Source organism: Thamnophis sirtalis, unplaced genomic scaffold (genome assembly GCF_051295495.1).
Source record: "Thamnophis sirtalis isolate CommonGarterSnake01/CBP01778 unplaced genomic scaffold, rThaSir2_p1.2 scaffold_4, whole genome shotgun sequence".
In the NCBI taxonomy this organism is placed as follows: Eukaryota; Metazoa; Chordata; class Lepidosauria; order Squamata; family Natricidae; genus Thamnophis; species Thamnophis sirtalis.
The window spans coordinates 19,896,211-19,909,057 of NW_028261384.1; the positions used below are offsets into that span (position 1 = coordinate 19,896,211).

Below are 12,847 nucleotides of genomic sequence, written 5' to 3' on the forward strand. Positions count from 1 at the left end.
AACAGAGAGAGGGGCTAGCATATGTGAGCAGATAGAAGCTGCAAAAACTTAGCGGTCACTAGATGGAGTAAACAGCTACTCAAAAAAGTAGATTTTGTTGCCACCTAGGGTTTTTCTGAATTCGTAGAGATTAAATATGTAGAGCACTTGCAAAACATGAAAATTTATGAAACTAAATACTAACTTTGTGAATTAGGAAATGAAACCATGTAAATAATAACCACATCCTAACACACACTAACAATCCAGAGGCCACATCAACATCTCAATGCTTATCCATTTAGTATAAGGAGTAAGTTAACATTAGACAAAATCCATCATTTATCCTACCTTACATAAGAATAGAATAATAATTTAGTTACTAATTTCTTTTCAAATCGAACAGTTCAAGGCTTTGGAGATAATGCATACAGAAGATTAATAAAAATGATTAAAAATGTTTGTGCTAGTCTACCAGTCATCTAGATTCCTTCTTCTTGTAAGATATTTCTATTCAGTTATGTGGAGAACAAGAAATAAAGATCATGTTGCATATGGATGGTATACACTTCCTTGTGTCTGAGTGAATTTAGAAATGTAAGCTTTTTACTTGTCATATCTACCTGTAATAATGATATGTGCATTCATATTGCATTATTCAGATAAAGAGGGTGTTTTAGAAGCAAGGAACAAGCAAGCAGATTAATTAAAAGAAAAAATTACTAGGAGGTTAATTCTATCTTTCTACCTAAAATAAAATCCATTAATCTAAGATATTTCATTAATCAGATTAATTGCATATTTCAAAATTGTTGCATATTTTCCAGTGTTTCTGTCTTTCTAAAAAGATTAGAAAGGAAAATAACAGGAAGAGGTGAATGGATGGGTGGAGGAATACGATACAGATGACAATCTATTTTTTATCAAACAATGTAATCAAAAATTTAACACAATGCAGCTAGCTGCAAAAATACTTAAGAATGGAGAAAAAATCCATCTCAAATATCTTCATTCATGCTGATAAGTTCTACCTTTCAATTTCCTGAAAATATTCTACCAATTAAAGAAACTTCTGATGTGAAAGGGTTTCCCCTCCTCCACCTATTTTTGGTGTTTTCAGAGTGCTTTGGACTTACTTTTGTCCTGGTGGTGCTTTTGAATCAACATCATCATTATAAACTGGCCAAAGATTTTATTGCTGTTGGCTTTATCGGTACTTGTTCCTTCAACACACTATTCCATTACTCTGTAGTCCTCTTGGCTTGTGATCTGTACCTTACTGATGGCCAAATGCTAATCTCTGGTTCGTTTATCCGGAATGAAGGCCAATCAATCATGCAGTCAAAGAAAGTTGAAATATGTCACTTTACTTCTGATCCAAAGCAAAGGGGCTTCTCCTGCTGCTTTAGCAAAAGCAAAAGAGTAAGAGGAGCTTTAAGTAAGGCTTGCATTCTATTTTTATACCCTCAGCCAAAAGAGATTCAAAGCAGAAGTTCAATCATTTGATTATAAATTTCATTTTCTAGATTGCACATGCAACTAGATGTGTTTGCCAGGTTTTTCTTAGCATGAGCTAGTTTTTAGCTTGCAAATAATTATCTCCAGAGTTTCATCTGGACCTCCCATCCCACTCTGTTGCCTTCCTTTGTTCCAGGTTTATTGCAACAAGTTTCTATATGCTTTCTGAACCACATCCTGTGCATCTAGCTATAGTTTCTCTGTAGGGTTTGCTTTTAGAGGTCCTTATCAAGTGAATAAATCTTGTTCTGGTCTAGATAAGGTGCTGGTATCTCCGTGTTCTGAGTTTCTATGTAGACAAGATGAAAATAAACTGAAAAGAACATGTTCCTTTTTGAATAAAGTGCTTTCAAGGTTGGAATTTGGGTGGTCAGGACCTCATTCCCCTCTCTTTTTTCAATCAAATTGAATGAGAATGATTAAAATTTGCAGAAGCATGCTTTGGCTCAGTCACATCAATCAAGAAAAGATTTGGCTAAGCCTAATAAGTCAATTTATGGGTCTGTAACACAAGGCTTTCTAAATGTGTCTTATTGGTTATTCTATTTTAATTCATTCAATAATACACTTCTCTGCAAATGATGATAGAAAAGCTGATAAAAAGAATGATAAAAAAATACATGAGCAGAAAAACTATTCAGAAATGATATGCATATGGATATGGTAGGGATGTGTATACAAATCACTTGTGTACTTTCTTTTGCTTTGGTTTAGATTATCCTTGTTCTGGCATGCTGGGTATGGTGTCTGGGCTCATCACGGACTCTCAGATTACAGCATCAAATGAATTGGATCGGAATTGGCTTCCAGAAAATGTCCGTCTTATAACAAGTCGTATAGGATGGGCACTGCCACCCCCAGTTGGTCATACATATACAAAAGAATGGCTTCAAATAGACCTTGGTGAAGAAAAGACAGTCCAGGGCATAATTGTCCAAGGAGGTAAACACAGAGAAAACAAGGTCTTCATGAGAAAATTTAAAATTGAATATAGCTACAATGGATCAGACTGGAAATGGATTATGGATGCCAGCAAAAAGAAAGCCAAGGTAAATTTGTAATCCTGCATGGTGAAGAGCACAGTAGGTACTGTTTATATCCAGGATTTTGATCTGCATGCAAAAGGCTCATTTTGGGAATTTCCAAATAAAAATAGCAGGTGGAATGCTAGGCCTTTGCCTAAAATGCTACAGAGCTATGCAGTTAATGTAGAAAATAATGATGTTTTCTATATCCATGAACTAGCAGCAACCTATTTGTTGCCCTCTTAATTTAAGATAATCAGGAAAATAGTTAATTCAAATGCTTTTATCTTAACTTACACAAAGATAAAGGCTCTATTGAATCAAGCTTAATGTTTGGCAACTACAAGGATTCTTTCTTAGTCAAATTGTGGATATGGTTAGACATTGCCGCCTTAAAGAGTTTTACTATTATGTTTCTATTTTGTAGTGTAGTCTATAGCATTAAGACCATCTGGTGGTCTCCTGTCCAAGTATTAACCCTCTCTCATCCTGGTTAACTATCATGCCCTTTGTCAATGTGAAATGTATAGCTCGGTTGTGGGCTATAAGTAGTACTTAGTACCAGCAACCGTCTCTAATTTACAATGGTTGTAGCATTTGGTGGTTATGTGACTGCAATTTACTACCTTCCTTGTTGACTTCTGATAAGCAAGTCAATTAGGGAGGCCATTACTCCGTAATTCATTTAACCACTAGGGTAAAAAAAAGTTTGTAAAATTGATCATGTGATAACTCAATGGCCATATTGCTTAGCAACTGAAATTCTACACTCAATTGTTGTTGTAAATTCAGGATTATCTATTCTATCTGTACATGCAAACTATCCCACGTTTCTTCACTTTAAAAAAAAATCCATGATGAACTATTGCTTGGCCATATTACTAGAATCAGGCACAATATAAAGCAGTTTGCTAGAACTTTGACCTGTCCAGAAATTGTATCCACTTCTTAACTTCTATAGGAAGAAAGAAAATCATGGATCTATTTTTAAATGGCCTTGAGTCTGAAAAAATAAATAATTCCAGCAATGGGATCTTACATTGTCTTGTATTAGAAATGCAGATTGTCCTGACATAGCCGTCTAAATGAAGCAGAAAATAAATAGCATATTTTTTTGCTGTGACATATTTTGGGTTACTTAGTCTTCTGGTATTAATTCAGAGCATTTGTTCTTACTGTCAAAACTAGCAGTCCGGGCAAAATGAATGCTGGCAGACATATTATGTCCATTCAGAGTCTTAATTTCTTAGAAAAGTTAGTTTTCAAAATCTATTTTAAAAAAAGTTTTATAACATGCATAATCCTAGTAAATATTCAGAATATTTTTAAATTGTTCTGTCTGTGGGGAAATTGGGTAAAATCCTGAGATATTAGAAAGCTACAAGAATTTAAAACAGGACAGGCAATTTTAAAATATTAATTAAGCTTTGCTATATGTACTGCTGACTACACTGATTAAAAGAATAAATTAAAAGCAAATATCTTTCTTGAAAAGAAACAGAATTTACTGAATACATTATTTGAGGGAAAGCACCATGTGATAGATTTTTACCTGTTCATATTGCTGTAATAATCAGCTGAACTGCTATTTTTATTTAATAATTTTGCTCTTTTTCTTGTACAACATATTCAAAATCAGACACACCACACAATATGAATTATTATATTTTATTATCTAAACAGTAATTAAGGATGGATTCCATAGTAACAAGAATGGATCCCTATAATAAATAGGCTTTTCTTTTATAGAATTTATGTATTTATTTTTATTCATATCACTCATTTTGTTAGGAACGCATGGTAATATACAGAGAACTCCTTATTGTTTTTCTTCACAACTGTCCACCTGTGGGTTAGATTAGGCTGACTGGTCCAAAGTTATTCTTCCAGAAGGAATAATCTTGAGGACAAAGGGGAGAGCCACTACCAAGACAAAAGCCAAATAAGAGAAATCTGAGCCAGAACAATATTCTTATAATTGGGCTGGATTTTAACTTCCATCTGCAAGGTAATGAAGGATAAAGCCATACTGTGGTACCTCATCCATTTCAGTTATGACAATGTAACAACAGATGTTGGGGAAGTGTCAAGGCTGGAATGCTCTACCTGACCCATTGTTACATCCTTTAACCCCCAACCTTAAGGTTACGACAATCTTAAATTGTCTACCGTGGACCTCACCCCTGTTTAGTCCTTGCAGCTACGATTGACAGCCAGCAACAGCCAGGCCCCGCCTGATTGGCTAAGGCACGGCATGGCTGAGCGCGGGCTGTCAGACGCACGCCTATTGGCCTCCCAGCTTGACAGCTCCATATAAATAGCTGTCAAGCAGGGCGGAGTCCCGATCTACCGCTAGCCTGTCTACTGTTCGGAACTGTTTAATAAAGAGCTGTTAACTTTACCTCAGGAGCCTCCTACCTCGTTCTTCTTTGGTCCACTTCACTGGCGACCAGGGTGGGATCCACAGGCCCTGATTAACAGCCTAGGACAGAGACAGAGAATTCATTTTTTATTTCTCTCCGCGCTGCCGAGAGACCTTAGCCGCTAGAGCCATGGCTGCTAGAGAGCTGAGGTGGCGCAGTGGTTAAATGCAGCCCTGCAGGCTACTTCAGCTGACTGCAGTTCTGCAGTTCAGCTGTTCAAATCTCACCGGCTCAGGGTTGACTCAGCCTTCCATCCTTCCGAGGTTGGTAAAATGAGAACCCGGATTGTTGTTGGGGGCAATATGCTGACTCTGTAAAAACTTCTTAGAGAGGGCTGAAAGCCCTATGAAGCGGTATATAAGTCTAACTGCTATTGCTATATTCCCGTTCGCTCCTTTCGGAACCGCCGGCGAGTCGTGAGCCGGGTTCCTGGAGCGGTTCAAGTGTTTCCTGATAGCGAACAACAGGCAGGGATACTTGCAGGCACACAAGTACAGTTTTTTTCTTAGTGCCTGCGGTCCCGAAATATTCGGCACAGCCCGCTCTTTTGCAGCTCCGAGGCCAGTCTACGAGCTGAGCTGGGACGAGCTGATGGCTGGGCTGAAGAACCACTATGCTCCTACCTTTTCCATTACTTCCAGCAGTGTGTTCAAAACAGACTGAATTGGTTAGCCAGTTTCTCCAGTCCCTCAGAAGTGCTGCCATTCAGTGTGAATTTCCAGACCCCGATGACAACCAAGTTGGGCAATTTGTTTGTGGAGTGCAGGACATCCGGCTCAAGCGGCAGCTCCTAGCAAAGGCTGACATCACCCTGCCACAAGCTGTAGACAAGGCTAGGGCAGCAGAGCTGTCCGAGCAATCTACCATTGAGATGGCCAGGGTCCTGCTTCTGCCTCCTCTGCCTGCGCACCGGGCTTGCCTGATTGATGAGCTGGTGCCACTGCCTGACCCTGACAAGGAAGACCAGGTTGACCGCCTGAGGGCCATTCTGAGATGGCGCTGCCCTGCACCGCTGCGGCAGCGGCCACCTGCCTTGGTTGCGGAGGCTGTGTCTGTGTGCCACCGCTGCAACACCTGGAGCAAGTCTGCCAGACCACCCTGCCACTTTCTCCGCAGCCTGAGGCTTCCAAGCAATCCTACGGCCAGCCCGCACGCTGCGGAACCAGATAACCCGCCGTCAGCAGTCCCGCCACTTTGTCAACTGCTTCGCCATTGACAAAGACCTCCCTGCCACCCCTGCAGAGTCGGTCAGCCAGGCGTCGGCTGGCTCTAAAAAGATAACTGTGCCCCTCTTCCTTGAGGGGTTGCTATGCATAATGGAGGTGGACTCTGGGTCCTCCTGTTCCCTCCTCTCATGGGCCACCTTCTCCCGCCTCTGCCCCAGCATCCCGAAGTCCCAGCTGTCTCCACCAGACACTATGTTATGGGACTGCCTGGGGACTCAGATTCCTACCCTGGGTTGCTATGAAGTGCGGGTGGAGTATGGGGGAAGGGGTTGCTGCCTTCCTATCCTGGTGGTCCACAAGCCGCTGCCAGCTCTTTTGGGCCTGGATTGGTTCGCCCCATTGGGCCTCTCCCTCTCCGGGTTGCACCTCACAGCAGACACGCCTCTGGCATCAAAGATGTCCTGGCAGAGTACGCCAACATTTTTGATGGTAAGCTGGGGAAGTACAAGGGGACCCCTATCTCCCTCAACCTAGACCCCCAGGTTGCCCCTATTAGGCTGAAGGCCCACAGGGCACCTTTTGCCTTGAGGCCTAAGGTTGATGCAGAACTTGACAAGATGTTGGCAAGGGAGTCCTGGAACCCGTCGACCACTCGCGATGGGAGACCCCAATAGTGGTCCCTGTCAAGGCCGACATGTCCATCAGGATCTGCGCCGACTACAAGTCCACCATCAACCTTGGCCTCCAGGCAAACCCCTATCCAATCCCTGTGGTGCAGCACCTTCCCCATTCCTTTGGGCGGGGCTGCACCTTTGCCAAAGTGGACATGGCGCAGGCCTACCAGCAGCTCCTGGTGGATGATGATGCGGTGGCTGCTCAGACCATTGTCACCCACCATGGGGCCTTCCGTTGTCACTGCCTCCAATTCGGCGTTTCCATTGCCCCAGAGATCTTCCAGAGCCTCATGGAGCGGCTGCTCCATGGGCTCCCTGGCGTTGTCCCTTACTTCGATGACGTCCTGATCGCTGTTACCAGCCCTCAGGGCTCATCGAAGTACTTCGGAAGGTCCTCAACCGTTTTAGGGGCGCGGGTCTCAAATTAAAGTGCAGCAAATGCTCCTTTGCTGTGCCTAAGTTGGAATTCCTGGGCTTCATGATTGACCCCCAGGGAATTCACCCTAGGTGCGGCATGGCTGAGCGCGGGCTGTCAGACGCACGCCTATTGGCCTCCCTGCTTGACAGCTCCATATAAATAGCTATCAAGCAGGGCGGAGTCCTGATCTACTGCTAGCCTGTCTACTGTTCGGAACTGTTTAATAAAGAGCTGTTACTTTACCTCAGGAGCCTCCTGCCTTGTTCTTCCTTGGTCCACTTCAACCCCATTCCTAAGAGGTCTGTAAAGGGGGCGTACATAAGTGCACCAGTGTGTCTACCATCCCTGTCTTACTGTTCCCATTTATCTGTACTAATTTCCTAGTCCATGGCCATGTTTACACTTATACCTATTGTCTTCTACATGTTCGATAAACTAACTAAATAAATAAATACAGTATTGAAAAAATCATCAACATGATATAATTTCACTATCACATCTTGCAGGGACTTTTAAATGTAAGAAGAAAGGTAGCTTTGTATCTAAAAACAACTTGCATCATATATACCTGCATATAACAGAACTTTTAAAAAATAGCAAGAGCACTAGCAAAGTTTTCCCTTTTTGAGGTGTGGGTTGAGGGAAGATTTGCAACTGGCATTGTGTGTGTGTGTTTTTTTTTTTTACTTTCCTACAATATTGATAAGTAGATAGAATGTTTCTTAATTTTTGGTCCATGTTCTCAGCTTTTTGATATTGCAAAAATAAATATGATTTAAAAGCTAGATTGGTTGGTAACCACCTTATTAAATTATCTGATTTATAGACTGTATTGGAGGTGTTTCACATGGTATTCTGTAAAACTGATAGTGAAGACTGGGATCCAACTATCAGACGTACCCATTTTAAAAAGGGTAGTCATTCCTTCCAAACTGTACAAATTCTTTGTTTCCAGCCCTGATCTGGTAAAAAGACGCATAGCAGTAAGAGCACACACAGTTGCTTTCGATCATTTCAGCCAGAAGCACACAATGAGAGCAATTATTTATGTATAATTATGACCTTGATGCATTCCAGAGCTTCCTTTCTCTAGAGTAGCTGCTACCACCCAAATAGCAAGCGCTGTTAAATTTCAAAAAGAGACAGACATATCCAGAATGTTTCAAAGAATACTAAGCCCTAATCTGCTGCTTGTGTCCTTTTTCCTGCTTAATTATATTTCCCACCATTGGAGACATCCTTCTGCATTTTAATGCCTGGCCAAATGGCGAATGGAATGAGATATCTGAACTGAAAACAATTGCTAATTCCTAAGTAAACATTTCATCAATAGAGACAGGAGTTGTTGTGTTCTATCAGACACAGCCGGCAGGTGGCGTCTAAGAAAAAAGCCCCTGATTGGTCCAGACATGCCTGCCGGCCAGCGGAACAAATACAGCTCTCCCATTGGTTTCCCGTCTGGCAGCTACAAGTATAAATAGCTGTAAGACAGGGTTTGTGCGGTTCTGTCAGTTTAGTTGTTATCGTTAATAAACGCAATTTAAGTGAATTGCTGCCTCCTCAGTTATTGATGCCTCAGAACTCAAAAGGAGTGGGCTGCTATGGTTTTGCCCAGGTTCAGAAAAACCCATAACTAATATTATGGCCAATTTGGAGAACCTCCAAATCCCACTGTTAAATATTAGTTAAATATTCTTGCTGCCAGTAACACCCTCTAGCTCTCTGATTGGCTGAGAGCTCTAGAGGGTGTTGCCGGCTTAACGTTACTGTTGATTGGCCTAGGGACTGACGTCAGCAGTTGCTGTCTCGTCCCCGGCCAGTGATTGGTTTAAAAAGAGTATAAATACCTTGGCGCGAGTTTTCGTTCCTTGAATCGCCGTCAACCTGAATAAATAGTTTTGTTAGTTGAAACCTGGCTGCGCGTCGTCCCTCCGTCAAAACTTAAAACTGGCGACGAAGGTGGGATCCGGCGATTCCACGCAAGCCTAGGTTAGAGTACAGAGAGGTTATTTCAGCTAGCTGCTGTAAGTCGCTATCCGCGCCGGCACCGAACGCTGAGGAAAAATTTTCCTGTCACGACCTCCGTCACTCCGCTCCTCACACGTCAGCCTACTGAACTCTTAATTAAAATGAATTCATTGCCGCCCTTCGCTCCTTTCGGCTCCGCCGGCGAATCCTGGGAAGGATTCATGGAGCGTTTTGAAACTTATTTAATCGCTACCAAAAACCAGGCTCAAACAGATGAGGAGAAGTGCAGCTTCTTCTTATCATGCTGCGAACCCTCAATGTTTGCCTCAGCCAGAGCTATGGCTGCTCCCAGACCCGCATACAAATTAGGCTGGGACAACTTGATGGCGAAATTGAAGGGGCACTATGCCCCAACGCCGTCCAAAATTGCCCGCAGCTTCGCGTTCAGGAGACGAGTACAGAAGCCGGGGGAGACGATCAGTCAATTTTTGGAAGCCCTGCGCACTGTGGCGGCCCAGTGCGATTTTTCGAACCTCGAAGAAAATTTAGTCGAGCAGTTCGTGTGCGGAGTGCGGGATGTACATTTAAGAAGCCGCATGTTCCGCCATCACGACATTACACTTCTCCAGGCAGTAGAGATCGCCAGAGCAGCTGAGCTCTCTGAACAATCAACAGCAGATTTGGAGCGGCTGCAGCTGTCATCTCAAACGACAGGGCAAGCTTCCTTCACTCCAATGGCCTCACAAGTACATGAAATTGACTATGATGATTTTTCACCTACTGAGGACCTGGAGCCCGACAACGTCGGCCAAGTCCGTGCCCAACCGCGGCGGAAGCAACCTGCACCATCAACAGCCACACCGCAAAACTCCAAGGTGTCTTGCCTTAGTTGCGGAGGCCGCCACGACCGCCAAACTTGTCAATTTAGAAACGCAATCTGCCGCCGCTGTCAGAGGCAGGGGCACATCGCCCAAGTCTGCCGAGCCTCTTTGCCAGCTCCTGCTTTCTTCCGGACTAACGAGAAACCCAAGCCGCAGCAGCGCCGCCAGCAGCCACCGAGACCAACTCGCAGAGGAGACGACTGCCACAACGTGTCCGAGCCGCAGGAAGCGGAAAGTTCCATCAATCAGGCCTCCTCGGGAAATCGCAAAATCACAGCCAATGTCCACCTGGCAGGTCAGCCTTGCCAAATGGAGGTGGACTCTGGTTCCTCCCGATCATTATTATCTTGGGACATGTTCTCACACCTTTGCCCGACCGTCTCCCAAACTAAGTTAGCCCCATCCCGGGTACTCTTAAGGGACTACCAGGGAAAGTTGATCCCTGTTCTGGGATCCTTTCCTATTCATGTTAAGTATGGCAAATTTGAGGGGGAGCTGCCAATTATAATTGTAAGGAATGACTTGCCGGCCCTTCTTGGCCTTGACTGGTTTCCGGCACTGGGACTGTCCATTGGGGGGGTGCACCGGGTAAATTCTTCTACAATTGAGGACGTCCTACAGGAGTTCTCTGATGTGTTTGATGGACAGCTAGGGTGTTACAAAGGAACCCCCATCTCCCTTAGTTTGGATCCTCAGATTGCTCCTATTAGGCTGAAAGCCCGCAGGGTGCCTTTTGCCTTAAGGGCCAAGGTTGACGCCGAACTTGACAAATTATTGGCGCAGGGGGTCATCGAGCCAGTTGATCATGCTCCATGGGAGACACCCATAGTCCTCCCGATCAAACCGGATGGCTCGGTGAGAATCTGCGCCGACTACAAGTCGACGATCAACTTGGCCCTTCAGGCAAACCCCTATCCAGTCCCTGTTGTGCAACACCTGCTCCATTCCTTGGGGCAGGGTTGCATATTTGCCAAACTGGATATGGCGCAAGCCTATCAACAGCTCCCGGTGGATGACGATGCGGCGGCTGCCCAGACCATCGTCACCCATCGTGGGGCTTTCCGTTGTCGCCGCCTACAATTCGGTGTGTCCGTGGCCCCGGGGATCTTCCAAAGCCTCATGGAGCGCCTGCTCCATGGACTTCCGGGGGTAGTTCCATATTTCGATGATGTTCTGATCGCTGCAACGAGCCTCTCAGAACTCATCGAAATATTAAGGAAGGTCCTCTGTCGTTTCAGGGGCGCGGGATTGAAATTGAAAAGCAGCAAATGCTCATTTGCTGTCCCTAGGGTAGAATTCTTGGGCTTCTTAATAGATGCCCAAGGCATTCACCCTACACCATCTAAAATTGCCGCCATTAAGAACGCCCCTGCTCCCACCTCCAGGGCGGAGCTACAGGCGTTCTTAGGGCTGCTCAATTTTTACGCCCCCTTCATCCCTCACAAGGCGTCACTAGCCGAGCCGCTGCATCGGTTGCTCGACCGATCCGCGGCCTGGCGCTGGGGGAGCCGCGAAGCGCATGCGTTCGCGGCTGTCAAAGAGACGCTGACGTCATCGGCAGTTCTCATTCAATATCATGATGGGATGCCTCTGACGTTGGCGTGTGACGCCTCCCCATTTGGTGTAGGGGCGGTTCTGAGCCATATCCTCCCTAATGGCTCAGAAGCCCCTGTGGCCTTTTATTCCCGGACACTCTCCTCGGCGGAGCGCAACTACAGTCAGATCGACAAGGAGGCTCTGGCTGCAGTGTCCGGGATTAAGAGGTTCCACGATTACCTCTACGGTCGGCACTTTACCCTTGTCACCGACCATAAGCCACTCCTTGGGCTTTTGGCGGGGGACAAGCCGACTCCCTCCATTCTATCCCCCCGCATGACTCGCTGGACGGAGTTCCTCGCAGCGTATTCTTATACGTTGCTTTACCGTCCGGGCAAACAGCTAGGGCATGCAGATGCCCTCAGCCATTGCCCACTACCGGAGACGGACACCGCCCCCGTCCCCTCTCTCTCTGTCCTCTCCATTGCCGCCTCCGGTTTTCCACTCTCTGCCGCAGACGTAGCGGCCCACACGAAGGCCGATCCGGTCCTGTCCCAGGTCTCTTCCTGGGTGTTACGAGGATGGCCAGCAGACAAAGTGGCAGAGGGCTTCCAGCCCTTTAAAAATCGCCAGGCCGAGATCTCCCTCCATGGGGGGTGTCTCATCTGGGGGGATCGGGTGCTGATCCCCACCGCGCTCCGGCCACTAGTTCTGGATCTGCTCCACAAGGACCACCCGGGCATAGCACGAATGAAGGCATTGGCCCGTAGCTATGTCTGGTGGCCCTTGCTGGACACAGAGATAGCGGCCCATGTAGGCCGCTGCACGACCTGTCAATTATCCAGGCCCAACCCCCCAGCCGGGCCTGCTCGTGAGTGGGAGGCTCCGAGAGGCCCATGGTCGCGCCTCCACATCGATTTCGCTGGTCCCTTCCACGGCCAGAATTTCCTGGTTGTGGTGGATGCCTACTCTCGGTGGGTGGAGCTAGTCCTCATGGGCTCTACCACAGCCGAGAGTACAGTTAGGGCCCTACGGAGACTGTTCGCGACCCATGGGTTGCCGGACGTGGTGGTCTCGGACAATGGGCCCCAGTTCACATCCACCGCTTTCCAGGAGTTCTTGGCCGAGCAAGGGATCCGGCATGCGCCCATAGCCCCGTACCACCCGGCCAGCAATGGCCGGGCAGAACGGGCGGTCCGCTCAGCAAAGGAGGCACTGAGCCGCATGGACCGGGGCGACTGGCAGGCAAGGGTGGCGGC

The 12,847-nt window shown here is 46.1% G+C and overlaps 1 protein-coding gene across 4 annotated transcripts in view; it reads left to right on the plus strand.

The window, feature by feature from the left end:
• NRP1 (neuropilin 1) overlaps positions 1-12,847 on the plus strand; it is a 170,460-nt gene that overhangs the window by 120,202 nt on the left and 37,411 nt on the right. For all 4 annotated transcript variants that reach the window (XR_015696320.1, XM_087712543.1, XM_087712542.1 and 1 more), the window contains exon 11: positions 2,212-2,546. Coding sequence is in view for 3 of the 4 variants with exons in the window: in XM_087712543.1 (XP_087568669.1) it covers positions 2,212-2,546 (335 nt within the window). In the remaining variant the exon portion in view is untranslated. The remainder of the gene's footprint in view (positions 1-2,211; positions 2,547-12,847) is intronic.